Source organism: Eulemur rufifrons, chromosome 2 (assembly GCF_041146395.1).
Source record: "Eulemur rufifrons isolate Redbay chromosome 2, OSU_ERuf_1, whole genome shotgun sequence".
Classification (NCBI taxonomy): Eukaryota; Metazoa; Chordata; class Mammalia; order Primates; family Lemuridae; genus Eulemur; species Eulemur rufifrons.
The window spans coordinates 102,479,574-102,499,324 of NC_090984.1; the positions used below are offsets into that span (position 1 = coordinate 102,479,574).

A 19,751-nucleotide genomic window follows, 5' to 3' on the forward strand; every position below is an offset into this window, starting at 1 on the left:
AATTTTAAAAACTTTTAAGTTGGCTTCCAGAGTCATTTGCTAATAAGATGTAATAAGGATTCTTGAGGTGCTTAAACGGCCTCAAATGGACTATAAGATATAAGAGGAGGCATTTGGACAGTGTTTGGGTATAAAAGAGAGAGACCTTCCTGCCCATTAGAGAGTTGAAATATGATAGGGTGAGCTCATTTGTAATTCATTTTATCTGTTCACAAACGTTATGATCTGCATATCAGAGTTGTGTGCCCAGCTGGCTGTGCCACTTGACAAGGAGTTTCAAAGAGCAAGAAGAAGACTCAATTCATACTATTAATTTTGACCTTTGGAGCCATAATAAACAGCCTCAGGTTTTACCCCAGGGCTTGGGGGAAAGAACCTTTTATTAGTCCTATGCTGTTGAGGATGCTGTGATGTACAGCAGCTCTTGCTCACCTCTTTAGTGCCTTAGTTTCAGCCTGTGTGAGGCTATGTTTCTGCTATAGTATTGTCTATAAAGCTGCCCAAGCCTATTGGAACTGCCCTTTATATAATACACAATTCTTGAATCTTTTGTCCTCTGTTGGAGAGTCTTATTTACAGCAGTTCTCAGCTGGCTGGTATCTTACTGTGTAAGTGGAGTGATGAAAGCATTTTCTCTGTTTTTCCATTGTAATACACCCATCTTTCCAACTAATATGAAACAATTCTGCTCCCGTGGGTGGCATGAAACAGCTTCAGGATATGCCCTGGCTGAGGGAAGTAGATTAGACAGAATTTTCAGGTGCTAGTTTGTCACAGATTGCTAAGGGTCAGATTTGAGTGAAAACCATGAGTGGGATTGCCAGGCTCTCTTCCTATTAGAAAAGCCTCCTCTGTTTCCTGTGATAATTGTTAAGTGTTTTTCTCTCCTTAGCTGCCCCTAATGTCAGATGCCTAGATCTTTTTCCACGTGCAAGTCTGTGAAAATATTTCCCTCCCTGGGTGTTTAATAAATGTCAGTTAATCCTAAAAGTAAAATCGCATATGAGGAAGGGGTCTTTCTACTTCCCTAGATTTAATCCTTTCCCTCATTTTATGCTAGCACCTTGCTTGTTCCTTGATTACAGCTCATTTTCTTGGATTATTAATTCTTGATTTGTGAGTTGGTCTTCCTACTATGCTATGAGCTCCTGGGATGGGATGTCAGCTCAGTCCTCTTGTATCTAACCTCTCCGCATCCAGCGTGGTATTTTACACAGGGTAGGCTTCCATGAATAGTTGAATAGATAAGTAATTAAGGTGAATAATTGGAATATATGGTATAGAGGACCTTTGGTCCCTAGATACATCATATTTTTTTCCTGATGTTACTTATTTGTGTGAAAATACAGAAAACAAATTTTACCCTAGATTTTTGTTTTTATTTCATACAAAAAATGAACTTTTCAGCAGCTTTTAAAAATGACTGATTTTTGAAGGTGAACTATTCCTTAAATTAGCTTGCCACTGGCAGATAAAGACAGTTTTCTCTCCTCAGGAGTGACTCTACACACCTTTGTTCCAAATCTAAAGCAGTCACTTCAGTAATTTTTTTGCCAACATTGGTTCTATTAAACATGCATGTATTTCTCAAAGTAATTTTTTTTTTCCCTAAAAGTACATTCCTGCCCCAAGGACATAGTGATCTGCCCAGTTTCCTAAGTAACACTGCAGTTTTAACAACTCACCTGATCTTTCAGTTACCTGCAGTAAAAAATAAAGTAGAAATGTCGTGTTTATGCGTGGATATAAAGAATACTCTTTCAATTGTTAATTTTCAGCATTCACCTTCACACTTTCGATAAGAATTTAGTCACTTTTTCTGAAGTGAGAATTTTTTTAAAAAGAGTGCATTTATTGCTTTTACTGCTCCTCCTCCCCCTACCCCCCACCATCTTTCTCCCCTCCCTTAAATTCTTTTTGGCAAATGCCACCACAGTGGGAGAATGTGACACTCTTAGGGGAAGTACTGATGCCAGCACATGTGCTGCAAAGGAACATGCCCCAGGTATTTGCTGGCCTGAGTGAAGATTGTCCCTGAGGCCTTGATCAGATGAAACAGAACAAGCACAGCCTGTCTTTTCTTTAAATTAATTGTTTGTATACTGGGAAACAGTATTTTTATCTAAATTTATATTCATTTAATCATTTTATTGTTCTTTACATTAAATATTTATATCTCTATTATTGACTAGGTGGGCTTTGGGAGTTTGGTAGATTTTTTAACTCAGCAGTTTTTGCAGTAGGTAGGTGCTTATCAGAATTACCTGGGGAAAAACTTCAAAATAAACAGAGTGATTATGTTTTCACTCCAGCCCAACCTACTAAATTAGGATCTTGGTGGGGACATATGAATTTTGTAAAAGCTCCTTATGTAATTCTGATAACCGTTTGCTACTCTAATTGAGAATGAAGTTTTAATTTGGTAAAGACTGGGTTAACTTATACTTAGCCTTTTTTGTACTCTGAGTAATTGAAAGATCTCTTCCCCAGACATATAGTACATGGTTTGTAACCCAAGAATAACCATACACTACTCTTGAAAAAGAGTTTTAAAATGTCTGGTTAAATCTTCCACCATTTCTACCTACAGCAAGGGACTCTGTGTTGGTGAGAAAGAGAAGCCCATACTCTTTTCCCTTGCGCTTTCTGTTACCACATTTGTACATTGTCCCTTTTCAGTTTCTTTATTTATTTTTATTTCAGCATATTATGGAGATACAAAAGTTTAGGTCACGTATATTGCCCATGCCCCCCGCCCCCGAATCAGAGCTTCAAGCGTGTCCATCCCCTAGACGGTGGGCATCGCACTCATTATGTATGTATACACCCATCCCCAACGCCCCCCACATCTGCCTGACACCCGATTAATATTATTCCTGAATGGGCTCTTAGGTGATGATCAGTGAAACCAATTTGATGGTGAGTACATGTGGTGCTTATTTTTCCATTCTTGGGATACTTCACTTAGTAGAATGGGTTCCAGCTCTATCCAGGAAAATATAAGAGGTGCTATGTCACCATTGTTTCTTATAGCTGAGTAGTACTCCATGGTATACATATACCACATTTTATTAATCCACTCATGTATTGATGGGCACTTGGGTTGTTTCCACATCTTTGCAATTGTGAATTGTGCTGCTATAAACATTCGAGTGCAGATGTCTTTTTTATAGAATGTCTTTTGTTCTTTTGGGTAGATGCCCAATAATGGCATTGCTGTATCAAATGGTAGGTCTACTTGTATCTGTTTAAGGTATCTCCATATTGCTTTCCACAGAGGTTGCACTAGTTTGCAGTCCCACCAGCAGTGTATGAGTGTTCCTATCTCTCCGCATCCATGCCAACATTTATTATGTTGGGACTTTTTGATAAAGGCCATTCTCACTGGAGATAAGTGATATCTCATTGTGGTTTTGATTTGCATTTCCCTGATGATTAGAGATGTTGAGCATTTTTTCATAGGTTTGTTGGCCATACTTCTGTCTTCTTTTGAAAAATTTCTGTTCATGTCCTTTGCCCACTTTTTGATAGGATTGTTTGATTTTTTTCTTGCTGATTTTCCTGAGTTCTAAATGGATTCTAGTTATCAGCCCTTTATGGGATGTGTAGCATGCGAAAATTTTTTCCCATTCTGTAGGTTGTCGGTTTGCTCTCATGACAGTTTCTTTGGCTGTGCAGAAGCTTTTTAATTTAATTAGGTTCCATTTATTTATTTTTGTTGTTGCTGTGATTGCCTTTGGGGTCTTCTTCATAAATTCTTTGCCTAGGCCAATGTCTATAAGAGTTTTTCCCACATTTTCTTACAGAATTCTAATAGTTTCACACCTTAGGTTTAAGTTTATTATCCACAGTGATTTGATTTTTGTGAGAGGTGAAAGGTGCAGGTCTTGTTTCAGTCTTCTACATGTGACTACCTAGTTTTCCCAGCACCATTTATTGAATAAGGAATCTTTTCCCCAGTGTATGCTTTTGTCTGCTTTGTCAAAGATTAGATGGCTATATGAGGATCGTTTTATATCTGGATTCTCAGTTCTGTTCCACTGGTCTTTGTCTCTGTTCTTGTGCCAATACCAAGCTGATTTAGTAACCACAGCCTTGTAGTATAGTTTGAAGTCTGGTAAATTAATACCTCCCATTTTGTTCTTATTGCCTAAAATTGCTTTTGCTAAATGGGGTCTTCTCTGGTTCCATACAAAGCGTAAAATTATTTTTTCTATATCTGTGAAAAAATGATATTGGTAATTTAATAGGGATTGCATTGAATCTGTAGATCACTTTGGGCAGTACAGATATTTTAACAATGTTGATTCTTCTGATCCACGAGCATGGTATGGTTTTCCACCTGTTTATGTGCTCTGCTGTCCCTTTCCTCGGTGTTTCATAGTTCTCCTTGTAGAGGTCTTTTACCTCCTTAGTTAAATATATTCCTAGGCACTTTATTTTTTTTGTTGCTATTGTGAAGAGTATTATCGAAACAGCAATAAAAAACCTTCCCAAAAAGAAAAGCCCTGGACCAGATGGTTTCACACCTGAATTTTACCACACCTACAAAGAACTGGTGCCTAACCTACAAAAGTTATTCCACAACATTGAGAAGGACAGAATCCTCCCCAACACATTTGATGAAGCCAACATAACCCTGATACCAAAACCAGGAAAGGACACGACAAAAAAGGAAAACTACAGACCAATATTACTTATGAATATAGATGCAAAAATTCTCAATAAAATCCTAGCAAATCGAATCCAGGTGCTTATCAAGAAAATAATCCATCACGACCAAGTGGGCTTCATCCTAGAGATGCAGGGATGGTTCAGCATACGCAAATCTATTAATGTAATTCACCACATAAATAGAAGCAAAAGCAAAGACCATATGATCCTCTCAATAGATGCAGAAAAAGCATTTGACAAAATTCAATACCCTTTTATAATAAGAATGCTTAACAAAATAGGCATAGACAGGGCCTACTAAAAATGATACAAGCCATATATGACAAACCCACAGCCAACATCATACTGAATGGGGAAAAACTGAAAGCATTCCCACTTAGAACTGGAACCAGACAAGGTTGCCCACTGTCCCCACTGCTATTCAACATAGTGCTGGAAATCCTTGCAAGAGCAATCAGGCAAGAGAGCAGAATCAAGGGTATCCAAATGGGGACAGAAGAGATCAAACTCTCACTCTTTGCTGATGATATGATATATCTGGAAAACCCCAAGGATTCAACCAAGAGACTCCTGAAATTGATAAATGAATTCAGTAAAGTCTCAGGATACAAAATCAATACACACAAATCAGCAGCATTCATATATGCCAATGACAGTCAAACCTTTCAGTTTCTTTTTGTATAAGTAAACAGCAGTACCACCAAAGTTAAATAATACATGTTAAATAAATAACACATGTAAAAAAAATATCCCTAAATGAAAATTGGGGTGGGAAGGAGGTCAACCTTTTTATTTTTCCTTCCCTGCCTTAATTTTTTATGTCTGCAGTTGATGATATGGAATTACTTTGGGCTAAACAAAAAACTGGAACTCCCGCTTGAGTAGGAAGCAGAGGCTGCAGCAGTTGCCTGCCCACATGCTAACGTCCCCAGAATAACACAAGAGGCCTTTCCAGCCCACACATACTGTTCTTTACTCTTGAACGGGGCTATCCTAATGTTCTGACTATGCTATACAGCATGGCAACTTCCATTTCCTATCTCCTTTATTTAACTCCTCTTGCTTTAAGCGCCCAGCTTCCTTCTTACTAGCCCAGGCTTATTTTGGGTCCTTTTCCTTCTTTGTCCTCTAAGGTTCTTTCAAGGAGATGGAGGCCTGTCTTGGAAAAATAGATTTTCCTAAACCGTAAACTCTACCAATACTAGTGTTCAATTAAAACCAAAAAGGAAAATGTCTTACTGTCTTTTTGTAACAGTTTGGCTGTTTCTCTTCTTCTCTCCCCAAATGTTGACTAGGAAGGGATACATATAGAGAAAAATATCCCTTGTGTACTCAGTTTTAAGATATGATGTTAGTCTTCCTTCTGCAAAATAGCTCTCCAACCTCAAAATGGGCCTTAAGAGAAATACTTTAAGAAGGAAGGAGCATTTAAACTGCTTTTTAAAAATGAGCATGGCTTCTCTTTATCCCTGCCTTAGTTTCTCTGTTCATATTCTGTAGCCTAAAACGCTGTGCAGCTACAAATAGGGCTAGGTTACAAGATCTGTAGGTTGCAAGGCAGGTGGTGTCTATTTTGTTTATCACTACATCCCTAGTGTCTAGTACAATGCACACTTTTAAGGAATGATAGACATATTTTGGAGTAAAAAGATGAAACCATTTATGCACCAAAATGTTTACATTTTTAACCATTTTACTGAAATATGGTGGTTTTTAAAATGCTTTAGTAAAATAAAAGTAAATATGCTTATCTATTATACATGTAGGTTATTATATGGCACTATATTCTGCAACGTGTTTAGTACAATGCTTGGCACAGAGTAGGTGCTCAGTAAAAACTTTGTGTCCAGTGAAAGAAGCAGAAACACTGCTGAGTAGAAATGGAATAGTCCACACACACACACACACTTTTACAACAAAATAACAAGCTTATTACTTGGTTAACAAGTCTTGTTACTTGGTTTCGTTAGAAAGCTTTTAGTTCTTTCCTAAGTTTTAACCAGAGGAATTTATAAAATTTGAAGGACTTAGAATGTTCAGAACAACAATTAGAAGTGGGAATGGAGTGGTAGGAATAGACGGTTTACTGCAGAGAGAAGTACCAGGCCAGAGGCTTAGCAGTTGGGGGTCTGCATATGACATTACTGAGCAGAGAAGGGACGGGGATCCAAGGACCATTGCCTAGAGGGCCAGGGTCGTATAAGGACCACTTGAGCCACTGAGTCCTCAGTAGCCTCCTGAGGACATTGTAGAATATATCTGAATCATGCTTGAGGATAAGATCAAAATGCTTGGGCAGTTTGAGTTTGGGTCTGTATATGCTCAAGTTCCATGTTTGTGGAAAAGATGGGTGCTCTATTCTCTACATTTCTCTGTTTTGATGAGGAACAAATTTTGTAGTGTCACTCTCTTTTCTGCCTGTGTCTTGGCTTCAAAGGGAATTACTACCTGTCCATTCAGAGTGAAGTCCTATCTACCTTTGATGTTGTCTTCAATGTTGATTTATTATTAAATCAACATGCTACTAGGCTTATTCACATAAGGTATGAAATATGAACTGTTTTCTCTATTTTACACATTTATTCAGAATTAACTATTTGGGTTTTCAGAATTAACTGTTCATGGGGTATTAACTTAATTTTCTATACAGGAGAGAGTGACCAATAAAAGGTGATTTGGATGGAATTTTCCAAACCAATGGCTTTGTATTATAAATGTTGGCTTATAGCACTCTGCATTCTAAAAAAATTCCTTAGGATTCTAGTCAAATTCTTATAGTTTCCTGTTTATGAATTGAATTGACTTCGTAAGCTTTTGCTATTTAGAGAAATGAGTGTGTGTGTGTGTGTTTTAAACTGTGGAAGTTGCCAGATTGGGGGCCCTCTGAATAGGAAAATTGTCGATTCAACAGTTGTCTTGTTGCCTTGCTACCTAGATTCTCTTAGATTTGTCAGAGGTTCCAGTTTTAAGACTATCAAGAAATAGTCTTGATCCCTAGCTGGGATTACCAATTAGGAGTTTATCTGGTGTGATTTTATTGGATTCCTTTTAATATGTTATGTACGTTGGCTATTTAAAAATTTTTTTTTGGTAAAATACGCATAATAAACAATTTACCATTTTAAACCAGTACCATTAACTTTTAAGTGTTCATTTGGCCATTTGATTAGAACTTTTATTCATTCATATCAGTTCTAATCAGCAGCTAATGAGGATCAGCTATGTGTCTTGTGCTGCACTTGGTAGACCACTGGAAATTATGAAAGTGTAAATATGGTTTCTGTTCTCAGGATCCCTGTTCTTAATCTCAAGGAGATTAAGCTTTTTTGTTTCATTAGGGAAACAAGATATATGTGTACCAGTTTAATATTGATTCATGGTAGATAAAGCCTCAAATGTTTAAGGAAAGCTTTGTATAAAGGTGGGACTCAACTTGGCCCTTAATTGGGGCAGGATCTGTCTAGTTGGAGAGAAACAAGGAGTGGGGAGCAGCGTGAATTATTAATAAAATGGCGTACCAGCCATTTCAGTGTTAAGCCATTGTCTTTCAGAGAATCTTTTGTTTTTCTAGTTTTGAAGCTCTCAGTGTTTTGTTTTTAAGATAAGCTAAATATTCAGATGAGGAAACATTATTGACATATAATTAATACTTTTAAAGGTCACAGAAACCAAACTTATTTAACTTGTGACATAGACAATATTAAAAATTCAGATTTATAGTGGCAAAAGGGTTAAATTTCCTATTAAAATTCTATGCAAATATCTGTGTTCATGCAGCATTAAACTTTTCAATATCTTACCACTTGGGAGTAGGTATTTCATTAGTGGGTTTAGAACAATTGCAGTTACAGTTTTTATGAAAAATAATTGTGCAAAAATATGCATGTACTGAAACGCATATTTATTGAAATTAATCTTGAATATCTGCTACACTGAAATCAGGTAAAAAGTTTAGAAGGGGTGTGTATTATGGGTAAAGAGTGAGTTATGATTAATTCTGAATAATCTTGTGCCAACACTTAATGGCAAAAGATTGTGCCCTTTTGGTTTTGTCTGTAATGGGTCAAGAATTTCATCTGGGCTGAACATAATGTCTCATATACAATATGAATTACAAAGTTAAAACCATTTTTTCACTTCTCATATCTGCAGACAGGCGAATGTACATTGGGGACCACCATGTTCACGTGACATCAAGAGGAAACGGAAACCTGTGGCCACAGCATCTCTGTCTAGCCCCAGTGCAGGTGATTATATGCAGTTATCATTTACTGAGCACCTATGGTGTGTTGGGCACTAAATTATGTGTTTTGTATACCTTTTCATCTAATCTTCGTGATAAGGTAGGTCAATTATTCCCATTTGACATGGACAGACTGAAACCGTGAGAAGTGATTGGCCAGTTCTCCCTGACCCTGAAGTCTATGTTTTTCACTATTGCATGGCTTGCTAGTGTTTGGAACTCTATGTTCCTCTGTCAGCAATCTCCAGTCATCTGCGCTATTGTTCAGCACAGACAGGAAATTGGGTCCATATTAAAGAAAATCCAGTTGAGGTGGCAGTTGAGTCAGTAGTCAGGGAGTCCCATGGGTTAATTTGCTTCTTATTTGGTGTACAATACAATACATTCTTATTGCTTTTATGAATAATATGGTGTAGTATTTTACTAGTCAAGAAATTTTTAATTAAAAACAAATTTTCCGTTTAAAACTTTTCAGTTTTCTTTGTAAACTAATCACTAATTGGTAGGTAGAAGCCAAAATAGTGGTTCTCAATTGTGGGGGGTAGTGACAGAGAGCACAAAGAAACCTGGGGTGCTGGAAATGCTCCAGTATATGAACTAGGTGGGGGCTATGTGGCTGTTGACTTATGTAAAGATTCTTGAGCTGTGCATTTAAGATTTATGTGCTTTACTTCATGTATGTTATCCTTAAATGAAAAAAAGGAATAGTTATGTATTCATATCAGCGAGAAAATTGGATATTGAGTATATGTCATAGATTATTTTCCTTAGAAAATACTATATATTATGTAGATCAGAGCAACTGATAGCTGAGTAAAGGGTAAACTCCAGACAGCTACGGAACCGTACCCCCAAGTTTGGGCAAACTCTGAAATTGTCCTTTTTGAGCTTGTGTTTGGGATGTCTGCTTGAAGGTAACTCATACTGGACAGTGTTAATCACAGGTCTGATAATCATAGTAAAATTTTTTAGTGCTTTTCACATGACCAGGCCCTGAACCAAACACTTTGCAAGCATTATTTCACTTAATGTTTGCAACAGTTTTATAAGGTAGATGCTGTTTTTATTTCCAGTTTACACCTGAGAAAACTGAGGGTTAAATCACTTCCCCCACGTCACATGGTTGATCAATGGCAGAGCCAAGATCAAACCAGTTTCTTTGTGACTCTAGAGCTCCCTTCTTAAACACTGCAGGTGTTCTGTCTTTTTATATGGTAGGATTGATTCCAAACTATGACCCCACATCAAAACTCAGATCCTCATCCAGTCTGTGGTATTTGAAGCACTAAAACAAAACCTCCCCTCTTTTATCTCTTCGTTCTTTTTTTTTCCTCTTTAATATCTAGCTTCTATTTTTAGTTTTTAATTCTTTATAGGAGAAGAACCATTGAGAAGAGTTTTAAATCCTTATTCCATATTCAAATTAGAAAATGTATGGGATGTGGGGGTAATTAAACAAGACTTGAGCATTAAATGTTTCCTTACTGAGCCTAACTCCTCTCCTCTCACTTGTTGACTAAGCCCTGCTTCGCTGAGCATTTTCTTTTTTTTTCTACCCACAACCTGAGTGCCCCATGGAGGTGAAGGACATAGCCTGAGCCTGTGCCATCAGTCAGTAGAACAAATGGGCTTGCTCTGCCTAACATCGGGCCATCTCGGATTCCACCTCTTTTATAGGAATGAGTGATGAAGAGAGGTGCGTTCCGCTTTGCCGCTGTATTAATACACATCAGGGGCCAGCTCCTGGCACTAAATCACGCTACTGCATACATCTGTTATCGGATTCTTCACCAGTGTGATGAACAAGACTGCAGATAGAGGCTTCCTTGTGTCATTCTTTATAGGATTTTCCTAAAAGAATAAATAGCTCAGATCTCTGCCAACACTCTCCCCTGTCACTGTGATGAATTCAGCTTCTTTCTTAAACATGCAGCCACAAATCTTTTCCCTTTTTCCCCTCCCCCACTGGTAGAAAGTTTTGAGTTGAAATTGACTGAATTTAAAGATATTAATAAGGCTAGAGAGGTGAAGAGCAGGAAGAAACAGTGTGTCTTCCTTGTCTTTTTGTACTAATAGTAACAAAAGGCTAGAGAAAAGACCTGTGAAGCACCATAGGGTCGTTAAGTAGCCATCTTGAAAGTGTAGCACCTTTATTTTCTTCTTTTTATCTTCACTCCCCTCTCCTTTACAGCTTTCTAGCATGCAGGTGTCTGGTGCACAGAACCACACCCAGGATCCTAGTGAGTAAGCACGCAAACCTGCTTCCACGACTAATACGCCAGAACAGGGATTCCCAGCAAATCTTGACTTCATGCTAAAGTGAATTATGTATATGCTCTTAACGAATGTACTTGGATAAGAAAAAATGGACTATTTTCTCCAAAATTTGAGACCAAGTACTCTATTAAACATAAGGAACCCAGATGAAAACCAGACTTCATTTTCTTGAAATGATTTTCTTCATCAGAATGGTAGATCAGAACCCTTAGCATGCAAATTCCAATCCTTCAAAAAGTAAACACATGGCTTTTGGGAAAGGGAAATTGAGGTGATCAGAAATTCTATTCCGAGCCGGGACTATTTTGGCTATTCCCTTTTCTGTCCTTCCTCTCCTTGGGATGGGATATACATCCTTGGAGCATCATTCAGAAAGAAGGGTACCTAATAGTTAATCTGTTAATTAGTTACATCAGGTTTCCAGTACCAGGCCAGTGATGCTAGAGATGCATTCACAAGGGCAGGAGTTTTTAATCTGTTTGCTCACTCCTGTACCCCTAGCATCTACAAGAATACCTAGCCCGTGCAACAAACTCACTAGATATTTGTTGTATGAATAAGTTAATAGACTCTTAAGATCAAAAGAGTCATTTTCACTATTATTCTAACCCCATAGTTGGAGTCAGTAGGTCTATTTTAGAATGTCCCTTGTTTCAGGAGTCATAGGACAAATTCTTATTGTCCACTATGTCTTTTTGAAGTTTAAATGTTTTTTAAAGTTAAAAATATGTTTTAATATTTTTGAATGTAGTCATTATTGAATGACTACACGAGAACATTTATAGTAGATGCATAAAGAAAGACAATACAGTAAATATCAATGTACCTACCATCCATTTTATGATAAAGAACATTACCTTTAAAATCTTCCTTCTACTTTCCACGGAGGTAAAAATTATCCTGATAGTTTGTTTTTTTTTTTTTTTTTTTTTTTTTTTGAGACAGAGTCTCACTCTGTTGCCCGGGCTAGAGTGAGTGCCGTGGCGTCAGCCTAGCTCACAGCAACCTCAAACTCCTGGGCTCAAGCGATCCTCCTGTCTCAGCCTCCCGAGTAGCTGGGACTACAGGCATGCACCACCATGCCCGGCTAATTTTTTCTATATATATTTTTAGCTGTCCATATAATTCTTTCTATTTTTTAGTAGAGATGGGGTCTCACTCTTGCTCAGGCTGGTCTCGAACTCCTGAGCTCAAACGATCCGCCCACCTCGGCCTCCCAGAGAGCTAGGATTACAGGCGTGAGCCACCGCGCCCGGCCTCTGATAGTTTTTTGTTTATTGTTTATAATTCTTTTTTTTCAAGTATTTTTAACAGATATACATATTTTTCAGCAATTTATTATCTAGTTTGGCATGTTTTTGAACCTCGTATAAATGGAATCAAACCATATGTCATGTTTTATAAGTTCCAGTTTTCACGCAGTTCTGTTCTTGAGATTCATTCATGTTTTGTCCTGCCAGAATCTGTTCATTTTTAACTGCCGTATATATAATATTCCATTGTATGAGTATGATGAATGGACTACAGTTTAACATTCTTGATGGACATGTGGGTTGTATTTTGTTTTATGCTATGGTGAAAACTACTGCATTGTTCTCTGAGAGAACAAGTGCAAACATTCTTCAACTCCACACCCATTAGGATGGTGTATCAAAAAACAGAGAACATCATGTGTTAGCAAGCATGTGGAGAAACTGGAACCCTGTGCATTGCTGGTGGGAATGGGAAATGGTGCATCACTGTGGAAAACAGAATGGCAGTTCCTCAAAAAATCAAACATAAAACTACCATATGATCTAGTAATTTCACTTCTGGATATATACACAAAAGAATGAAAAGCAGAGACTCAAATAGATTTTTGCACACCTATGTTCACAGCAGCATTATTCATAATAGCCAGAAGGTAGAAACAATCCAGGTGTTCATTGCCAGATGAATGGATAAACAACATGTCACATACACATACAATGGACTGTTATTCAGCCTGAAAGTCTTTGTTATTCACAATGAGATTCTGACACATGCTACAACATGGATGAAGACATGCTAAGTGAAATAAGCCAGACACAAAAGGACAAATATTGTATGATTCCACTATTTTGAGCTACCTAGAATATTCAAATTGATAGAAACAGAGAGTAGAATGGTAGTTGCCTGGGGTTGGGGAAAGAGAGAATGGGGTGTTATTTAATGGGCATAAAGTTTCCATTTGACATGATGAAAAGTTCTGGTGATAGACAGTGGTGATGGTTGTACAATAATATGAATGAACTTAATGCTCCTGGATTGTGCATTTAAAAATGGTTAAAATAGTAAATTTTATATATATTTTATCATAATAAAAAATAACAAAAAAAGTTTTTCTAGGGTAGGGTTTTTTTCCCTGTGATTTGGTGACCATGTAAGGATAGGTATGGTTTTGGGAAATTTATTATCAGTTAATTAGCAACAATTATGTGTGTATGAGTTTGTTATGAGTGTGTGTACATGAGAGAAAGAGAGAGAAATATGAGTTGTCAAATATATTTTTTGCTGCTGTAGTTGAAGTTCCAAAACCTTGGAAAGCCATTGCCCTCAAGAACTTTTGTATATGTGCTATAGAGTAAAAGCTTTTGAGATATTTTTACATTAACCCACGGTGAGAAATTCATGTTTGGATACATGTGTGTATGTACATGTAAATCTGAAATAAATCCTGGGTATACTCTCATATTTTCTATTTCTTTCCATTGAGGAAAAAAGTGGTAATGATCATAACCCACTGAATTGATTTTGTGACCCACAATTTGAAAATTACTGTTCTAGGTTACATTCCTGGGAGTGGAATTATTGGGTGACAGGGTAAAATCTAAATTTTCCTAGATGTTACCATATTTTAGTGTATAATTGTGCTCAACAGAGTGGGTAGTCGCGATGGTGGTTTGTACTGCTCTACTCGGGCATTTGGAAATGTGAAGAAAATGGTTGTCACAGTGACTGGAGAATGTTAATGGCATTCAGTAGACAGGATCCAGAATCGTAATTGTTCCAATATGCAGGACAGCCCTGCACAAGCAATGATTATCCTGTCCAGAATGTCTTTAGTGACCTTATTGAAAAATACTGGGCCTTATGTTCTCTTTCTACCCTTTTCCTTGTTGTATGTATTTCTTGGTGGCACTGCCCTAGTGGAGCCATAGGGTGTGACAGAATGAGGATAGGGCTTTAAGTCCAGTATCTGAGTTTGAATCTTGCTTCTTAACCAGCTTGTTGCATCCCTGAACAATTTATCTGAGCTCTCCATACCTCAGTTTCCTGATATGGAAAATGGAGGTGACAATATCTACTAATAAGGATTTGCATTAGGAAATAAGATCATGATAGTGCAGTGCTTATGCAATGTATGCCTGTCACATAAGTGCTTAATAAGTGGTTTTTATTACATTATGAATTTGTGTTACTGAATATTCATTTATTCAGTTAAACCCATTTTCTCAGATGGAGAAATACTTATCTCACTTAAATCTTGCCTTTAAGTTTTTGTAGGAAAAAAAGAAACTTTATGTGGTCACTTGGGTTGATAGGACAGAAAATAAAAGGATTTAGAAAATTTTGTTTCTAAGTGTCTCTCTTTCTAATTTGTCTTATTCTAATGTATTTTCCCTTGATGTTTTTTCCTCCTTACTTTTGTAACAACCTTATTAGTTCACACGGATGCACTGGAGCCAACCACACCAGCATCACAGGCCCCAAAGTCTCCAAACTCTGAATGGTTGATCAGGACCTCGGCAGCAGAGAAAGCCACAGACTCAACTACAGCTACGTTTTTTAAAATGCCACAAGAAAAGAGCCCTGGATACAGCTAGAGAGCACATTTTACCCTCCAGGAGTTGACTGGGTGTTGTTGAAACAAATGTTAGACTTTGTATTATATATTCTTACATATCTTAATGGACATTCCCAGTCCTTTCTGCCAGAACCGACTCCTCTCCAAACACAGCAGCGGACTCTCTCTTAGGAAATCATGTTGTGGGGATCTTTTTTTTTTTTTTTTTTTTAAATTAGTAAAGTATTGGGGCAGCAATTTTTTTTAACTAAAAGATCATCTGCTCTGTTACATGATTATTGCTGTCCCAACATTTACCTACAGCTCCATTCACAGAGCTGTTGCTTTTTTGCAGTTCTGTCTTTGTTCTTGAAAAACTAGTTAACTGCTTTTGCATACCTTTTGTGTAGAGCTTTTAATATCATTTGAGGAAGTCCCAAATTTGTAGCCAGTTCCAGAATTTAAATACTGAGTTAAGGCCTGTATGGAATCGTGTTTACAGGAGATAAGGCTTGCCTTTGAGCCTAGTCTTGATTCGCTCAGAGTGCCAATAAGATAAAACAATCAAGTTCTCTCAACTGGGGGCCTCAAAAGAGAAACCAGCAACTTAGGCCTTGGGAACTTCTTCCATGTTTCTGCAGATGTTCTGATGGGATCAGCCCCAGCTGCATTGTATTTTCCCTCATCTCCAAAGTTTGTGTTCTACCAAATAGGACACACACACACACACACACACACACACACAGATTGGTGTAGTGAAGAAAGTGGTTTAGGTATACAGCAAACTTAAAATAGTCAGTGGATTGTGTTTTATAACTTGATGTCCCAGTGTAAGCCTTTATGTCCTAAGTAGGACTTTATTATTAGTATTATAGGTTCATAACGTGTAGCAGAAATTCATACTCTATTATAATAATGGCTTCTTGGGGCCATGCTCTGGGGAGGAAAAATGTCTCTGACATGCCTTTATACTTGGCGTGTTTATGACGGCTCAGCTGCGTGTAGAGTTATATATACAGTCATGCCTGAAGTTGGATGCTACCTTGTCAAAATGAGGAATAAGTGACTGCCTGGAGCTGCTGGAAAAAAGCCACACTTTCTAAAAAGTATTATCAAGAGTGTCTGTCATTCAGGGGCCTGGTTGATAGAAGGGCTCTTTTGTACGAAGTGAGTGCTTTTACTTTGAAATGCACAAAGGCTGTTTGCTAAGTGCTCACTGCTCTAGACACGTTGTAGAGGAACTCCCACTCCTGCGCTTGGTTATTTTCTGTCTTTAATAGGTGCTGAGTGGGGCAGTGCCTCCTTTCCCCAAAGTGCGATTGTCCTTTTTCCCCCACCCAGAATGTAATGGTGGGCTACTTTATCATGTTCCCTTTAAAAATTATAGTCGTTATCAGTGGAAACTCTAGAATTTGTTTGTTTACAGATGAGGTGGGGAGGTGGGTGGATGTGAATCTAGTTGGAAAGGGGAACTTGAAGCTAAGTTTACATAGCACTTTATGTAAGACTGAAAACATGTCAGTTCATAACAAGGAATGTGGTGGAGGGAGGGGGCAGATAGGGACTGTGGGATGGGAGAGGGGTAGTGCTGAAGCCAACCCAGCATCCTTCAGAATCACTCCTGGTTCTCATGTAGTAGTGAATGTACTTACAGGGAGTTTCAAGGCTACACTTCCCTTCCTTATGGGCTGCACCCATAGAAGTGTAGAAAATGTAACATCTGTTGAGTATGAAATGGCACCACTGAATGACTTCAGTGATAAAGGTATGTTTTATTGTCATGTGCATTCTTACCTAGTCCCCATAGTGACCTGTGGCACATATTTCTAACATACTTGGTTGGGTTTAAGGGAGAAATCTATGGACATAATTTTTTTCTTTGTGCCAAGCTCTGAGGCTCATGCAGCGATTGGTCCTATGATCATGGACTATTAATTAAAACCTCTGCAGGTCAAGTGACCAAGGTGTTGCCTAATAGTCTTCCTTTCTACCTATGATTAAAAATAATTTACATGTACAACTTAATTGATAGTTCAAACATCTCTACAAAGTCATGTCATTTTAGAGAGATGAAAACAGTCACAGAATTGAGTGATTTGCTCAAAATCACATACCTAAGCCAGGACTAAAATCCAAGACTTTCAGATTTTCTCTGGTCTGGGTTTTAATCTATTGTGTTTCAGTGATAGACCTGAGTCAGTCTGAGACTCATATTTGGAAAACATGAGTGTTGCCATGAATGTTTATCATCTTTGTTGGGCATGCTTTTCTAACATTTTGAATACTTTCAACAGGGATCACCCAAGAATGCAACATCTACCTGTACTAAATGGGAAGAAAATTAGTTGCCCGAGAGAATAGAATATTAAGCACACAAATACTTTCCAACACAGGGTTGTAAATTGTGCTCCTCATTTTAAGGTGCCGTGTATGCATGCTTCAGGAATTATTAATCACTTACTCTGCTTGCTTTCTGTATTAACCAGTTCCACAGGATAACCTTAGGATTGAGTGTATTTTGAATCTTTAAATTTAAATTTTCTTTTTATATGGCACAGTGTATATGTTATAAATTAAGAAAAATCTATTACTGTTTAAAGAAAGATAAAGTATAAAAAATCAGATTTTGTAATCAGTGTTGAAAAAAATCGGATAGCATGACTTACTTTGAGGATGGTCCTTGAGCTCATGTATTTGATCTGCCCAAAAGTAATAACTAAATCTGAGTTCCACAGTTTTTATTTATTTCAGGGTTCTGATTTATCCTAGCTGGCTATACAAGTTGCCTGTCTGAATCTTAATCTTTTGTTTTCTACAGTGGGCAAAAATCATTATCTACTTGTATGAGAATCTTTCATAAAAAGTCAGTTTTACTTACGAGTTTAAGGGAATTTGAAATTATTTTTCAGATGTAGCATTTTAAAGGAACAACTTCATTTGTATCAAAACTCTTGTGTTGCTTTTTGGTAAGAACTGATGAGAAGAGGAAATTATTAGCTGCTTACTTGGTACCAAATTTGGAAGGGGCAGAGAATAATTTTTACTAAGTGGTATGTAGTTGGAAAATAGGCCTCATTTTCTTCTTTGGATTCTTTAAAAGTCAAATGCAATTGAAAATTTCAGAGGACATCACTTTACTGGGCTACGAAATAGGCTAAAAACAAGGCCATTTTTGCAGCAAAATGACCAAAAGCTAAAATAAATCATCTTAATCTGTGATGCTTATGGCATCCTTTGTTAAGTAAAGTATAACACCCAGGACAAGTAATGAAACTAGTTTTGAATCCCAAATAAGTTAATCTCATAGAGCTTTGCATTTTGGAATCTGGGACACTTATACCTGTATGTGTACATCTGTCCCACAGACTGGGAAGTTCTGATGCAGAGTAAAAGGGCAGAGTTACTACCTAAGTCACTTGGAATTGAAAAAGTTAGTATTGTGACAAAGGAACTAGGCTGCCACAGTCATTGCTGATATGATGGATTCTCCACTTTGGCTCCAGGTAAAGGCTCCTGGTGATGCATGATTCATTTCAGGTCTTTGTTTTATTTTGGCTTCATAACTGTGGTTCTGAGCCACATAATTTTGTTTTCCTGGGGAGAAGGCTATATAAAAATCTCAGTGTTAGAGGCTGTATTCAGTTTTCAATACGTCTTGAGAACTTTATCTGAGCTGGGATGAGAGCAAAGTGGCTTACTCTAGTAGCTGTGGATGCCGTGTAGTTGGAGACATAGCTTCAAGGATGTGTCATGGTTCATAGGATGGTGGGAGGGATGGTAGAAGCAGTTTGTGCTTATTGTCGGCTGCTTCCTTTGCTAATGCTCAAGCTGCCAGTTTTACTTGTCAGTATTTTCTTATCACCCACTCCTGTCACAACAGTTAGCGGAGTTACTGTCACTGGCAACAATCAGGATGGGTTCCTACCTCATCAGAAGACTGGTTTAGAAGGAAAAGGTGAGGAAAATGATGGGTTCCACCAGCAAGCACTAAATGCAAGTGGCACAGAGATGCTTTGATCACAAAAGCATGTGTTAAGATCACAAAAAGATGAATGTCAAATGCTTGGAAATAGCAACATCAAAAAGAAATAAAGAAGATGAGCAGTATTGCTGAAAGCATGGATTACAAAGTTTTTAACAAGCCCAACAAAACAAACTTATGGCCAAAAAAGAAAATTTCCCACCACTGTAAATAGACATCATCAATACTTGGTAAAACTGCCAGATTTGGGAAATAAAAAATTTTCAAGTATGGCATTGGAGGATGGAACAGATCCTGAGGACTGTCAGTAAGGAAAGCCATCTTGGCAAGGTGGAGAGATGAAAAGCAGGGGGAGGAGATGGGGGGGTGCTTAGAGCAGGGCTTCTCAAAGTGTGGTCCCTGGGCCAGTAGCATCAGCACATTTTCACCCCGACCAGACCTGCTGAATCAGAAACTCCAAGAATGAAGCCCAGCAAGCTTTTAACAAGCCCTCCAGTGGGCTCTGGTGCATGTTAAAGGTTGAGAACCATAGACTTTCCCACTGTTAAAAAGAAATGTTTTAATGTACTATATCCTTCTAAGCTTGGAGGGGCTCTTGTATTCCCTCCATAAGTAAAGAGAAGTTTTGTGTATGATCCTTTGCAGAAACTTAATGTCTTTATTTCCCATATTTCTTTTTACCCCACAAGCTCCTGAAAGATCCCCTGGAAGTATTGAGGAAGGATGATGTGGAGGAAAGTACCATCAAGGCCATGTTTTGATGAATGGAA

At 37.8% G+C, this 19,751-nt stretch overlaps 1 protein-coding gene across 4 annotated transcripts in view; it reads left to right on the plus strand.

Moving 5' to 3' along the window:
* The window catches only part of GPATCH2L (G-patch domain containing 2 like), a 52,784-nt gene extending 35,249 nt beyond the window's left edge, over positions 1-17,535 (plus strand). For 3 of the 4 annotated variants that reach the window (XM_069465145.1, XM_069465143.1, XM_069465144.1), the window contains exons 9-10: positions 8,827-8,921; positions 14,879-17,535. In XM_069465145.1, coding sequence (XP_069321246.1) covers positions 8,827-8,921; positions 14,879-15,039 — 256 coding nt within the window. In that variant the 3' untranslated portion in view covers positions 15,040-17,535. Of the gene's footprint in view, positions 1-8,826; positions 8,922-13,072; positions 13,496-14,878 lie in introns of those variants that run through there. The other variant, XM_069465146.1, reaches the window with a different exon arrangement.
* Positions 17,536-19,751: the final 2,216 nt, after the last annotated feature.